The 12,623-nt window shown below is 45.9% G+C and overlaps 1 protein-coding gene across 5 annotated transcripts in view; it reads left to right on the plus strand.

The window, feature by feature from the left end:
* Positions 1 to 12,623, plus strand: part of med15 (mediator complex subunit 15) — a 25,840-nt gene continuing 13,217 nt past the window's right edge. Inside the window, exons 1-12 of one of the 5 annotated variants that reach the window (XM_034538871.1) lie at positions 1 to 166; positions 1,023 to 1,110; positions 1,189 to 1,240; positions 1,838 to 1,861; positions 1,982 to 2,146; positions 2,329 to 2,630; positions 6,345 to 6,716; positions 7,847 to 7,936; positions 9,719 to 9,844; positions 9,984 to 10,102; positions 10,268 to 10,395; positions 11,570 to 11,704. In XM_034538871.1, the coding sequence (XP_034394762.1) occupies positions 99 to 166; positions 1,023 to 1,110; positions 1,189 to 1,240; positions 1,838 to 1,861; positions 1,982 to 2,146; positions 2,329 to 2,630; positions 6,345 to 6,716; positions 7,847 to 7,936; positions 9,719 to 9,844; positions 9,984 to 10,102; positions 10,268 to 10,395; positions 11,570 to 11,704 (1,669 nt within the window). In that variant the 5' untranslated portion in view covers positions 1 to 98. Of the gene's footprint in view, positions 167 to 219; positions 429 to 1,022; positions 1,111 to 1,188; positions 1,241 to 1,837; positions 1,862 to 1,981; positions 2,147 to 2,328; positions 2,631 to 6,344; positions 6,717 to 7,843; positions 7,937 to 9,697; positions 9,845 to 9,983; positions 10,103 to 10,267; positions 10,396 to 11,569; positions 11,705 to 12,623 lie in introns of those variants that run through there. The other 4 variants (XM_034538868.1, XM_034538870.1, XM_034538869.1 and 1 more) reach the window with 4 other exon arrangements.

Consider the following 12,623-nt stretch of genomic DNA (forward strand, 5'->3'; position numbering starts at 1 on the left):
CAGCCGCCGCCATTTTGCTGTGAGCGGAAGGAGGAAGAGCAGAGGGAAAACATTAAACTCTTCAAGTGAATAGCCTCCATTAATATATTATTTCGGTCATGGAAGTGCCCGGGCCGGACAGCGACTGGAGGAGCCCGCAGTTCCGACAGAAAGTCGTCGCTCAGATGTGAGATATTTATTTTCTGTGCTGCGTTTTTGGTTAAAATGTCAATTTGTGTTGAGTTAGCCCACTGAGCTGAGCTAAGCTAAAGCTAAGCTAACGCTAGCTCCACAGGAAAGCGCGTCACGTCAGACGCTGCTTTAAAAAACGGTGAAATTAAAACCGACTCGTCGAAAGGGAAACTTAACACAAGTCTACCAACCCGAAGGAAACATTTTCGGAAAGATTTGCGCCAGTCTTTAATTCGGCGCAAACGTTCTTAACAAATGTATTGTCCATGGTATTTTATTATTAGCATTTTAGCTGCTAACGTTAAGTGGATGAGTTCATTCAGGGAGTTAACTCTTTATTTGTTTACTTCGTAAAAATACAAACATCGTGTTTCCATCATGTCAATCAAACGGCATGATGACGATGTTATGTTTACTTCTTTAACTGCTGCACGTTAGAGACATCCTGGTTTTTATTATTCACAATATTTAGTGCAATATCTTTCACATGTTCAACATAAAGATGTATTTTATTATGTTTTAAGTTTACGTATACAGATCATCAGGACAGCAACTTTATTTCCCTGATGTATTATCTGTTTGATCCCGAGTAGTACATATTTAAACTGCTTGTTTTCGCTGACCAACAGTCCAACTTACTTTCCTAGAAGTCTTAAAAAAGCAGAAACAAATTGGATTTTACAAGCTACAAACTGAAATATATTTTATAAGTTGCTCAATAACAGTCTTTTATAACCTTAATGTCATTGAAGACATTATTTATATCCAGTAAAGTAACACTAGAATAGAGAAGGTGACTGTGGTGAATTATTAGTTATTACTTTGTTATTGATTCGCGTGCTTCCCTCCAGTGAAGAGGCCATGAGGAAGGCAGGAACCGCACACACCAAGTCCAGCAATGACATGGAGAACCACGTTTACGTCAAAGCCAAATCCAGAGTACGTTCTATAACAACAATAATAATAATAATAATCCTCCTGTTCACGTGTTGTAACGGACCTCACTTGTTCTTCCAGGAGGAGTATTTATCTCTGGTAGCGAGGCTGATCATTCACTTCAGAGACATCCGTGAGTATCTGACCCCAATGTGTGTTTGACTTTCACCCTCTGAACCACGAAGCAGCTTTGGGGCGTTTGTCACATTTTACTCACTATGACCTTGTTTTCCTCTGCAAAAGAAAAGTCCTGTTCCTCTAAACACAACCATCAGGACTAGAAGCAGAGTACTTGAACATGTCGTTAGTGCAGAATAACAGTTATTATGACTCAAATCACAACAAAAAAGACTTTATTTTATCTACTCTCCTCACTTCCTGAAGTTCTGTCAGAGTTTCTCTGACAGAACTTGACTGTTGGTCACAGGTGAATCAATCATGATGTCATAGTTTCACTGAGGTGCTCAGAATTTAATGATTATAGTGAACGGTTTATTTGAGGAGAGATTTTAAATGAGACGCGTAGAATAAAATGTTGATGAAATATCACAATTTTAAACTTAGTTTTTGGCTACTTTTTGATGTGTTCAAGGGCCGTGGGAAAGATGAAAATGTGACAATAGCTACAGCTTTTGGGTTCAGAGGGTTAACACTCATTGAATAACTCCGTTATTGATGTCAGAAAGGAATCAAGAGTGTTAGTTACTAATAACTTGTGTCTTATTGACAGACAAGAAGACACTCGGAGGTCCAGGTAAGTGGACTTTTTCTGGGTTTGGGTACCTTTCTCTTTAGGTTTTCCTTTTGGTGTTCATGGTTTCTGCCCTGCATGTCGGAGCTGAATAACATGATCTGTTGTTTACCTTTCTGTTAGATCCCATGAATGCCCTGACTAACCTGACAGGGGTTGGAGGGGGCCCCGGCGCCATTGGCATGGGGCCTCGCCCCACCGGTGCTCCAGTGGGTGGCATGGGGGCCATGGGGCAGATGCAGATAGGCCAGCATGCCATGGCTGGGGTGGCTGGAAACCCGCAAGCCAGTGAGTGTTTTCCTTCATGTGGTGTGTGTGTGTGTGTGTGTGTGTGTTCACTGTGAAAGCACACCGCTGGAAGCCTCTAAACTGAGCCTTCTTACCTTCAGTCTCCGCTTTGGCTCCAGACCTCTCCTCACACTAGTTCCTAGCCGACCAGGTCCTTCATCATCTTCTCGCTCCCTCTGCAGTAGGGGGTCCGGGACAGATGCCGATGCAGCAGATGGTGCAGCAACAGCAGCAGCAATCCATCCAGTTCCAGCAGTTCCAGCAGGCCCAGCAGCAGCAGAACGCCATGCAGCAGCAGCAGCAGCAGCAGCAGCAGCAGAACGCCATCCAGCAGCAGTTCCAGGTGCAGCAGCAGCTGCGGATGCAGCAGCAGCAGCAGCAGCAGCAGCAGCAACAGCAACAGCAGCACCACCAGAACCAGCAACTTCAGCAGCAGCAGCACCAGAGCCAGCAGCAGCAGCAGAACCAGCAGCAGCAGAACCAGGTATGAAGCATACTAAAAAAACAGAACATAATTGGCCATTTGTCCTACACGCTGGGTCCGAATCATACAAAAATTTCTATCCATCATAATTGAAGCCAGATCACGTAGAATATGTCAACCGTTTTTTGATATCTCATTGTGGTAAGGATCTATGGCCCAATGAACCTCTTAGGGGCGTGTCTTGTTAACTTCAACACTATTGGGACTAGGGTTGCACGGTGTACCGATACTAAAAAGGTACCGCGGTACCAGTACGTTCAAAACGATACGGTTTTGCATATTTTTAGAATCGATACTTTATTAAAATAGCGCGCGATCAGAGCGCACGTACTGCTCCGCTCCTTTAATGCTGCCCAGCGCGTTGACTGCAAAGGGGGCGGAGCTGCAAAGGGGGCGGGGCTGCCAAGCGCGTTGACTGCAAAGGCGGCGGAGCTGCCAAGCGCGTTGACTGCAAAGGGGGCGGAGCTGCCAAGCGCGTTGACTGCAAAGGGGGCGGAGCTGCCAAGCGCGTTGACTGCAAAGGGGGCGGAGCTGCCCAGGAGACAACATGGCGTCACGTGCTGGAGCTTTTGAGACTTTTTGGGAATAAAAGATGCCAGAAGCAAAATCTGGAAACACACACACTCTGCTGGTTAGTCAAGAGCTTTTAACCCGTCTGCAAAACGTGTTTCAAAGCCACTCAGACCAGGGAGCAGCACGTCAAACATTAAAGCACCTTTCAGACAGACACCCGGAACTTTTCAAAGAGTTCAAAGAACGACAGGTAAGCACATGTGATTATAAACATGGTGCACACCTTAAGCTCACCCACATACAGCCTAACACTGTAGCCTTAGGCTAGTTCAACCTGAGTCTATGTGATCATGAGGTCACAATGCACACGTGTTTTCATTAATATCTTGCTGTAGGCTAATACTATTATTAATGCCATTTGTTAAGTGTTGAAAAAGCTGGGCAGGAACAAGCTGGTAAAAAGGGAACCATACAGATGTTTTATTTATTACTATTATAGATAAATATACCAGTATCGTATTTGTGGTATTGCATCGTAAGTATCGTGATATTTATGGCAGGTATAGTATCGAAGTTAGAATTTGGTATCGTGACAACCCTAATTGGGACTTATCACTCAGAACTTGCAGCATATGTGCACATTGCATCCTGTAACATGCAAAACAAATCTTGTGCGATTTGAACACTAGGGGGCGCTACAATTATTTGCTGAACTTGGGTGTTTTGGGCGTTTTTCGCTTGTTTTTGTCACTTTTCGCCGTTATACATTTACGGTTATCTCCCACAAACGATCGACTTCAATCTTGTTTCCAGGATGATCTGTAGGCCTTAAAGATGATTAGTTAGAAAGATTGTGACTTTCCACCACATTTCACAGACTGTTGCTTTAATTGATCCAATACTTCCAAAAATAATCATGCATGATGCCGGGCAAGGCCTGAACACATTTACATGAAGAAACATTCAAAATTGTCATAGGAACACCTACTAAAAAATAAAATTACAAGTTGTAGACAATGTCTTCTCCTTCGACGCGACCGTATCAGGTACGCAGATGAGCGAGGACCCGCTTTAATTATTTTTATTTTTAGTTAAGGAAAAATAATTATTCCACGAATTAAGATAAAATATTAAGGGGCGTCGCCGGTCAAACTTTGAGGGGGCGCTAGAGAGCAATCTTTTAAAACCCAAATTTGGTTACTTTTCCAGCCTGATAAGTACCCCAGAAATGCACACAGAGGAAATATGAAAGAGGCTCAAAAGATGCAAAGAGGTTAAACAGAGCAGTGGCTGAGTTCATCTGATCAGGTGCCAATATACAGTCGAAAAAACTGGATCTAGGAATCTTGTTGGACAGAAAATATGATATTTCATGGACAATGAAATTCCACAGATCTACAATGAGACCAATCAGGTTATTCAGGCTCAACTTCAATGCCAGCCTTGTTTTGCTCTCACCACTGACCTCTGGACAAGCAGGGCAGTTGATGCCGACATGACTACCAGTACGTAACAGAAACCTGGGGAACGCAGTCCTGGTGTTTAGGATGTACTCCTTTGTATTCAGACCGTACTGCACAGTCCATCCATGAAGCGCTGGAGGAGATGGGGATTGGAGATGTCAAAGATGGCTGGTGTAACTACTGATAATGCCTCCGACTACAAAAAAGGCATTTGAAAAAATGACACTTGGATACCCTGTTTTGGGCATAATGTACATTTGGCAGTGGGCAAGGCTGTAGTCCTGGACAACATTAAAACAAGCTTGTCCGGGCTTCGGACAAGCTTGTCTGCATTTTCCAGGTCAAATAAAATGCAAAGGAGCCTGAAAGACAAACGGAAGATCTTAATTCATGATGAGCCCACCCGGTGGAGTTCTACCTTTTGAGATGGTGGACCGATTCTGTCAACAGCAACAAGCTGTCCGTGCTGTTTTGGCAGAAAGCAGAAAGGAGTGGCATCTGATGGAGAGCTACTTGACCCAATAAGTGACCTAACTGATGCGCTAAGTGGAGAAAAGGTACCCACGCTGTCTGAAATGCGTCATTGCAGGTGACATGAAAGACCCAAAAAATCTGACTTTGCCTCAAGATATGAAGCCACAAAGCTGACCATTGCCCTTAATACAGCAACATATCTGTATCCCAGGTTCAAGGACACTTTTGTTGAAATGGAGGAAGTGAAGGAATGTCATGAAGCCTCAGTGGAGCAGCATCAGCAGCAAGAGGGAGGTCAAGGAGGGACAAAAGAAAGGAAAAGTGATCTAAAAAGTCTGCTGTCAACCATCACTTTGGAAAAGAAGGGAGCAGAAGAGGCTCGTGACCCCTTGCAACCAGCTGACCAACTGATGAGTGAATTCCTGCAGTACAAACACATGAAAGACATAAGTGCCACTGAAGATCCTTTGACTTGGTGGAAGATCCACTCTGCCAACTCGTGCTTGTTTTGCCAGACAGTACTGGTGCCACCAGCTGTGTTGAGCACACCGGGCCTCATCTTTAGTCCTAGGCGTTCCAGGCTGAGTGAAGAGCATGTTCACATGAACCTTCAACGGGCAAAAGAACTGCGACCATGCACATCATCGCCAGAACGGGAACATATCAAAAATACGAAATACATATCAGTTAATTTACTATGTTAGTGTTGCTGTTGGTGTGTAAATAGTTGTAATAAGTGCATCAACATGTGTGAGTATTCACGACGGCGTGGACTGGCTGTCTCTTTGTAATTGCATGTGTGTATTGGTGTACAGTATGTGGTGGCATGTTTTTCATTGTTTCTCAATAAAAGGAAGAATTTAATTATGTGTCCATCTTTAATGTACCCATCCCACATAGATTTAGTTTTTTGTTCACCTCAAACACACACCTGTAACATTATGTAACTATACAATTGCTCATACTTATGAAGGAACTATGTAGTCATCTGGTCAGGTACAGAGCTGTGTATAATCAATGCTATGAGGGCACCATGTCGTTGTCATTAATATCTTGCTGTAGGCTAATACTAATATTAATGCCATTTGTGGAACAAGCTGGTAAAAAGGGAACCATACAGATGTTTTATTTATTACTGTTAGAGTTAAATATACCAGTATCGTATTTGTGATATCGTAAGTATTGTGATATTCATGGCAGGTATTGAAGTTCTAATGTTTGTATCGTGACAACCCGATTCCTTTCCTTCACGCACTGTGAGCAGATGCACCAGACCAGGATTCAGCAGCAGCAGATGGTGCAGCTCCAGCTCCAGCAGCAGCATGCCCAAGCTCAGGCTCAGGCTCAGGCTCAGGCTCAGGCTCAGGCTCAGGCTCAGGCTCAAGCCCAGGCTCAGGCTCAGGCTCAAGCCCAGGCTCAGGCTCAAGCCCAAGCCCAGGCTCAGTCCATCCAGCACATGGTTCAGCAACAGCAGGCCCAGGCTCAGCCTCAGCCGGGTCAGATACCTCCACACCCTCAGCAGCAGCAGCCTGGCATGGTGCCTCCATCACTGGCTGGACAGATGACGTCCACTCAGCACGTCCCCATCAACTCACTCAGTCAGCAGCAGCACCAGCTCAAGATCCAGGCCTTCCAGGTGAGCCGAGCCAGAATTATTAGGGTCCGAGCGACTGACTAGGTCAGTCCGACCTTATTGAATTTGCTAGGATTCTTATTCTTCTGATCTTTATTTTTGTACATTGGCCACGAAAAGTGCTAAAATGTGTCAAGCTTGTCAGTCTTTGTGAAAATAGACTTTTGATAAAGGAGAAAACATTTTTTAAATTCATAGTTGCTCTCTAGCGCCCCCTCAAAGTTTGACCGGCGACGCCCCTCACCCAGAATGTCCGATTGACTTGTTCACACATGTCCACCTGCTCTACAGAAACCCTCTCAGACCACTAAGCTCCGCCTACTTAGACTTTCCTCCATTTTGAATTTTGTGAAAAACACATCATTGACTTTCTTAACTACATGCTTGGTCCAAATCATACACAAATCAATCAGATCATCAGAGCCAGCTGACCCATATGTCAACCGTTTTTTAATCACTCAATGTTCAGCATATGTGCACATTGCATCCCTTAACATGCAAAAACAATCTGGTGCGATTTGAACACTAGGAGGCGCTACAATAATTGGCCGAATCTGGCCATTTTTCGCTTGTTTTTGTCACTTTTCGCCGTTATACATTTAACGTTATCTCCCACAAAAAAGATCAGATCGACTTCAATCTTCTTTCCAGGATGATCTGAAGGCCTTGAAGATGATTATTCAGAAAAACTGACTGTTCACGGCTTCTCACTTGACTCCAATAAAATCCCACTTCCTGTGTTTTGTTATGAGACTGTTGCTATAACTAAACCGATCTGTCCAAAGATAATCATGCATGATGCCAGTCAAGACCTGAACACATGTACAAGAAGAAACATTAGCAATTGTCATAGGAACACCTATTAAAAAATAAAATGACAAGTTTTAGACAATGTCTTGGGCTTAGTTGGTGGGGTAGTGGTATAAGCAATCGCCAGCTTTAATTATTATTATTATTCTCATATGCTGCTCAGTAACTGATTAACTCTGTATTTTATCATATCATACTCACTGCAGCTGATATCCGTGTTACAGTAGTCTTGCTTAACCCCAACACTCTCTGTGTGCGTGTGTGCGTGTGCGTGTGTGTGTGTGTGTGTGTGTGTGTGTGTGTGTGTGTGTGTGAGAAAGCAGGCCCGTGCAGCCTTGCAACAGCAGCAACAGGCCCAGCAAGCCGCAGCTCAGGCGCAGCACAACGCAGCTGCCGCCACTGTACCTGGACAGGTGAGACCGCACCAGATGCTTTATGTGTAAATAATTCTGAAAGAAAACACCAGTATGTTCACTTTGATCTCTTTCACACTCGTGGACCCACTGAGGGGTTTAAAACTCACAGAGGTTTGAGAAAAAGTTCGAGAGCTTAGACGTCACAGCCTGTTTTCCTGATCTGGGCAAATGGAATCGGAGAGGGGTACGTTCAACGTCCCGTTGTCAGAAGGTCATTGGTGCTCGTCTGAGGCAACCTATGAACCTGCTGGTGGACACCAGCGGTGAAGAAAGAGGCCTTTTGGGTATGACTGCCCAGGGTCACCAGTAAAAACAGGTACCCGTTGGTCAGAAGGGCTGCAGCTGAGGGGGTTGCCAAAGCAAGAAGAGACCGTGAAGAAGGACTTCCAGTTGCCCTCAAGGAAGTTCTGATGAAGCGTTAGTCAACCCAGAATGGGAAAGCAGGGCTCTGCTCAGCCTGTGATCAGTAGGGAACATCAAACCCGGACTGGGATATTGCGGAGCGGTGGAAAGAACACTTTGAGGACCTCCTGAACTCAACACGCAAGTCCTCCGTGAAGGAGGCAGAGTTTGAAGACTGTGGGAAGACCCATCCATCACCCTGGCAGAGTTTGGTTGAGGTATTCAAAAAGCTCCTCTGCAGCTAAGAGCCATGGGTGGATGAGAGTCACCTTGAGATGCTGAAAGCTCTTGACACTGTTGGGCTGTCTTTGCCTCTGCAGTGTTGTGTGGAGGTCCAGGACCGTGCCCGTAGAGAGGCAAACCAGGGTGGTGGTTCACATTTAGTTTGCACTGATTATCAGACTGCTCATCTAAGGTGCTGGAAAGGAGGCTCCGACTGATTGTCAAACCTCAGATCCAGGAGGAGCAATGTGGTTTCCTCTCCTGGGCCAGTGGACCAGCTTGTTACCCTTGTTGGTCTGTTGGAGTGGTCCTGGGAGTTTGCCCACCCAGTCAACATATGTTTTGTGGACTTGGAGAAGGCCCTTGGGAGTCTTGTGGGGAGGTATTGCAGGAATACAGGGTACTCTGAATCAGACATGTTTCCAGTGGCTGTTGGCCATTACCAGGGTGGGTGGTCTTTGGGATTTTCATGGACAGGGTCTCAAGCCCCAGGGGAGGAGGGGTATTGCGGTTTGGGGACCTCATAATTGAGTCTTTGCTTTTTGCAGATCATTTGGTTCTGTTGGATCCTTGGGACTGTGTCCTTCAGCAGCATTGGGAAGATTTGTAAAGGGTGAAGCGGTCGGGATGAGTCAGTACCCCGAGTCTGAATTCATGGTTCTCTGCTGGAAAAAGGTGTATTGTTCCTCCGGTTAACAGTGAGCCTGTCGGGGTCTTGTTCACCGATGAGGGTAAAATCATGCGTAAGATGGACAGAAGGTTCAGCTCTAGCAGTGATGAAGGCGTACGGGACCGTTCTGTTGGAGAAGGAAGGAGTCTGGGCTCAGGGAGCAGCTCAGGCATCCAGAGGGAGCTCAGAGTAGAGATGCTGCTTTTTCAGGTCTAAAGGGACCAGCGGAGGAGGTCCAACATCTGATCAGGATCCTCCTCTACGGCCCTTTTTTAGAGGTTATTTAGTCACGTCCAACTGGTCGGAGGCCCCGGAGTAGACCCAGGACACTCTGTAGAGATTACAATTCTGGTCTAGCCTCAGGGTTCATCATCAGGTGCAGTACATCAGTGGGTTTGTGATGGTGAGCGGCTATCAGGGTCCTCACAAGTATAGACAAACATGTATGTGTGTGTCCTCTGAAGTTGGTCCGTCCTGGGATGCAGATTCCAGCCCGGATGCCTCGAGCCCTGAACCCCTCCATGCCTCCTCAAAACGCTGCAGCAGCCGCTGCTGCAGCAGCTGCTGCAGTCGCAGCAGCTGCTGCGGGAGGACAGACAATATCACAGCAGGTATTTACAAAAGGTTCTCAGAGTTGGGTCGTTTGACAAATGGATTTGCAAATAGTCGTCAATAATAAAAATAGCATTGGGCCAACATGAGTCCTCTGGCCTCGGACGTCTCCTCTCTCCTAATCACTTTCCTCCACAGGCGCAGCAACATCAAATGATGTCATCGCCCTCACCTGGGCAGGTGCAAACCCCGCTGTCGATGCCTCCCCCTCCTCAGCCGTCACCTCAACCCCCCAATTCACAGCCCAACTCAGCCAGGTACAATGAGGTGTCCACAGGGGCTCACAATGAAACCTCCTTCTTCTTTATATAAATACAGACTGATGGAACATAACTCTATAATATTGTAGATTATATGTTCTCAGGATGTTCTGGCTTTTATTTGGATGTGAAGCTTGTCTCTAAAATGCTTCCTGTCTCCAGCTCTGGTCCCACTCCGTCTCCGGGAGGTTTCCAGCCCAGCCCGTCCCCCCAGCCCTCACAGAGCCCCGCCAACGCCCGGACCCCCCTGAACTATGGGGTCCCCTCCCCCGGACCGCTCAACACTCCAGGTACACCGAAGCGCAGGTGTTCAGAAGAAATACCGTGTTTTTAATTAATTTAGTCTTGAGAGATGTGATGGGATTGTAATTGCAGGATGTCTCCTGGGTACATGTTGTTAATGCCACTGTTCAACGTCTTGAATGTCTCTGTCCCCTCATGTCCTCTCATGTCCTCTCATGTCCTCTCATGTCCTCTCATGTCCCCTCATGTCCTCTCATGTCCTCTCATGTCCCCTCATGTCCTCTCATGTCCTCTCATGTCCCCTCATGTCCCCTCATGTCCTCTCATGTCCCCTCATGTCCTCTCATGTCCCCTCATGTCCTCTCATGTCCCTCTCATGTCCCCTCATGTCCCCCTCATGTCCCCCTCATGTCCCCTCATGTCCCCTCATGTCCCCTCATGTCCCTCTCATGTCCCCTCATGTCCCCCTCATGTCCCTCTCATGTCCTCCATGTCCCCCTCATGTCCCCCTCATGTCCCCCTCATGTCCCCTCATGTCCCTCTCATGTCCCCTCATGTCCCTCTCATGTCCCCTCATGTCCCTCTCATGTCCCCTCATGTCCCCCTCATGTCCCTCTCATGTCCTCCATGTCCCCCTCATGTCCCCCTCATGTCCCTCTCATGTCCTCCATGTCCCCCTCATGTCCCCCTCATGTCCCCCCCATGTCCCCTCATGTCCCCCTCATGTCCCTCTCATGTCCTCCATGTCCCCCTCATGTCCCTCTCATGTCCTCCATGTCCCCCTCATGTCCCCCCCATGTCCCCCTCATGTCCCCCTCATGTCCCCTCATGTCCCTCTCATGTCCCCTCATGTCCTCTCATGTCCCTCTCATGTCCCTCTCATGTCCCCTCATGTCCTCTCATGTCCCCCTCATGTCCCCCTCATGTCCCCCTCATGTCCCCCTCATGTCCCCCTCATGTCCCCCTCATGTCCCTCTCATGTCCTCCATGTCCCCCTCATGTCCCCTCATGTCCCCTCATGTCCTCATGTCCCCTCATGTCCCTCTCATGTCCCTCTCATGTCCCCTCATGTCCTCTCATGTCCCCCTCATGTCCCCTCATGTCCCCCTCATGTCCCCTCATGTCCCCCTCATGTCCCCCTCATGTCCTCCATGTCCCCCTCATGTCCCCTCATGTCCCCTCATGTCCTCATGTCCCCTCATGTCCTCTCATGTCCTCCAGGTAACCCGGGCTCAGTGATGAGTCCAGCTGGATCCACGTCTCTGGAGGACCAGCAGTACATGGAGAAACTCAAACAGCTCTCTAAATACATCGAGCCTCTGCGCAGGATGATCAATAAGATCGATAAGAACGAAGGTCAGCGCTCAGAACACTAATTAATCCACTAATATATTCATCCACTAATCCATTAATCCACTAATATATTCATCCACTAATCCATTCATTCACTAATATATTCATCCACTTATCCATTAATCCACTAATCCATTAATCCACTAATATATTCATCCACTAATCCATTCATTCACTAATATATTCATCCACTAATCCATTCATTCACTAATATATTCATCCACTTATCCATTAATCCACTAATACATTCATCCATTAATCCACTAATCCATTCATCCAATAATTCATTCATCCATTAATCCACTAATTCATTCATCCACTAATTCAATAATCCATTCATCCAATAATTCATTCATCCACTAATCCATTAATCCACTAATACATTCATCCACTAATCCACTAATTCATTCATCCACTAATTCAATAATCCACTAATCCATTAATCCACTAATTCATTCATCCACTAATCCACTAATTCATTCATCCACTAATTCAATAATCCACTAATTAATGTATCCACTAATTCATTCATCCACTAATTCAATAATCCATTCATCCACTAATTAATTAATCCACTAATCCATTCATCCACTAATTAATGTATCCACTAATTCATTCATCCACTAATTCAATAATCCATTCATCCACTAATTAATTAATCCACTAATCCATTCATCCACTAATTCATCAATCCACTAATCCATTCATCCACTAATTCATTAATCCACTAATCCATTCATCCACTAATCCATTCATCCACTAATCCATTCATCCACTAATTCAATAATCCACTAATCCATTCATCCACTAATTAATTTATCCACTAATTCATTCAGCCACTAATCCATTCATCCAGTCATCCACTAATCCAGTCATCCACTAATCCATTCATCCAGTAATCCAGTCATCCACTAATCATTCA

The sequence above is a fragment of the Cyclopterus lumpus genome, chromosome 8 (genome assembly GCF_009769545.1).
Source record: "Cyclopterus lumpus isolate fCycLum1 chromosome 8, fCycLum1.pri, whole genome shotgun sequence".
Classification (NCBI taxonomy): Eukaryota; Metazoa; Chordata; class Actinopteri; order Perciformes; family Cyclopteridae; genus Cyclopterus; species Cyclopterus lumpus.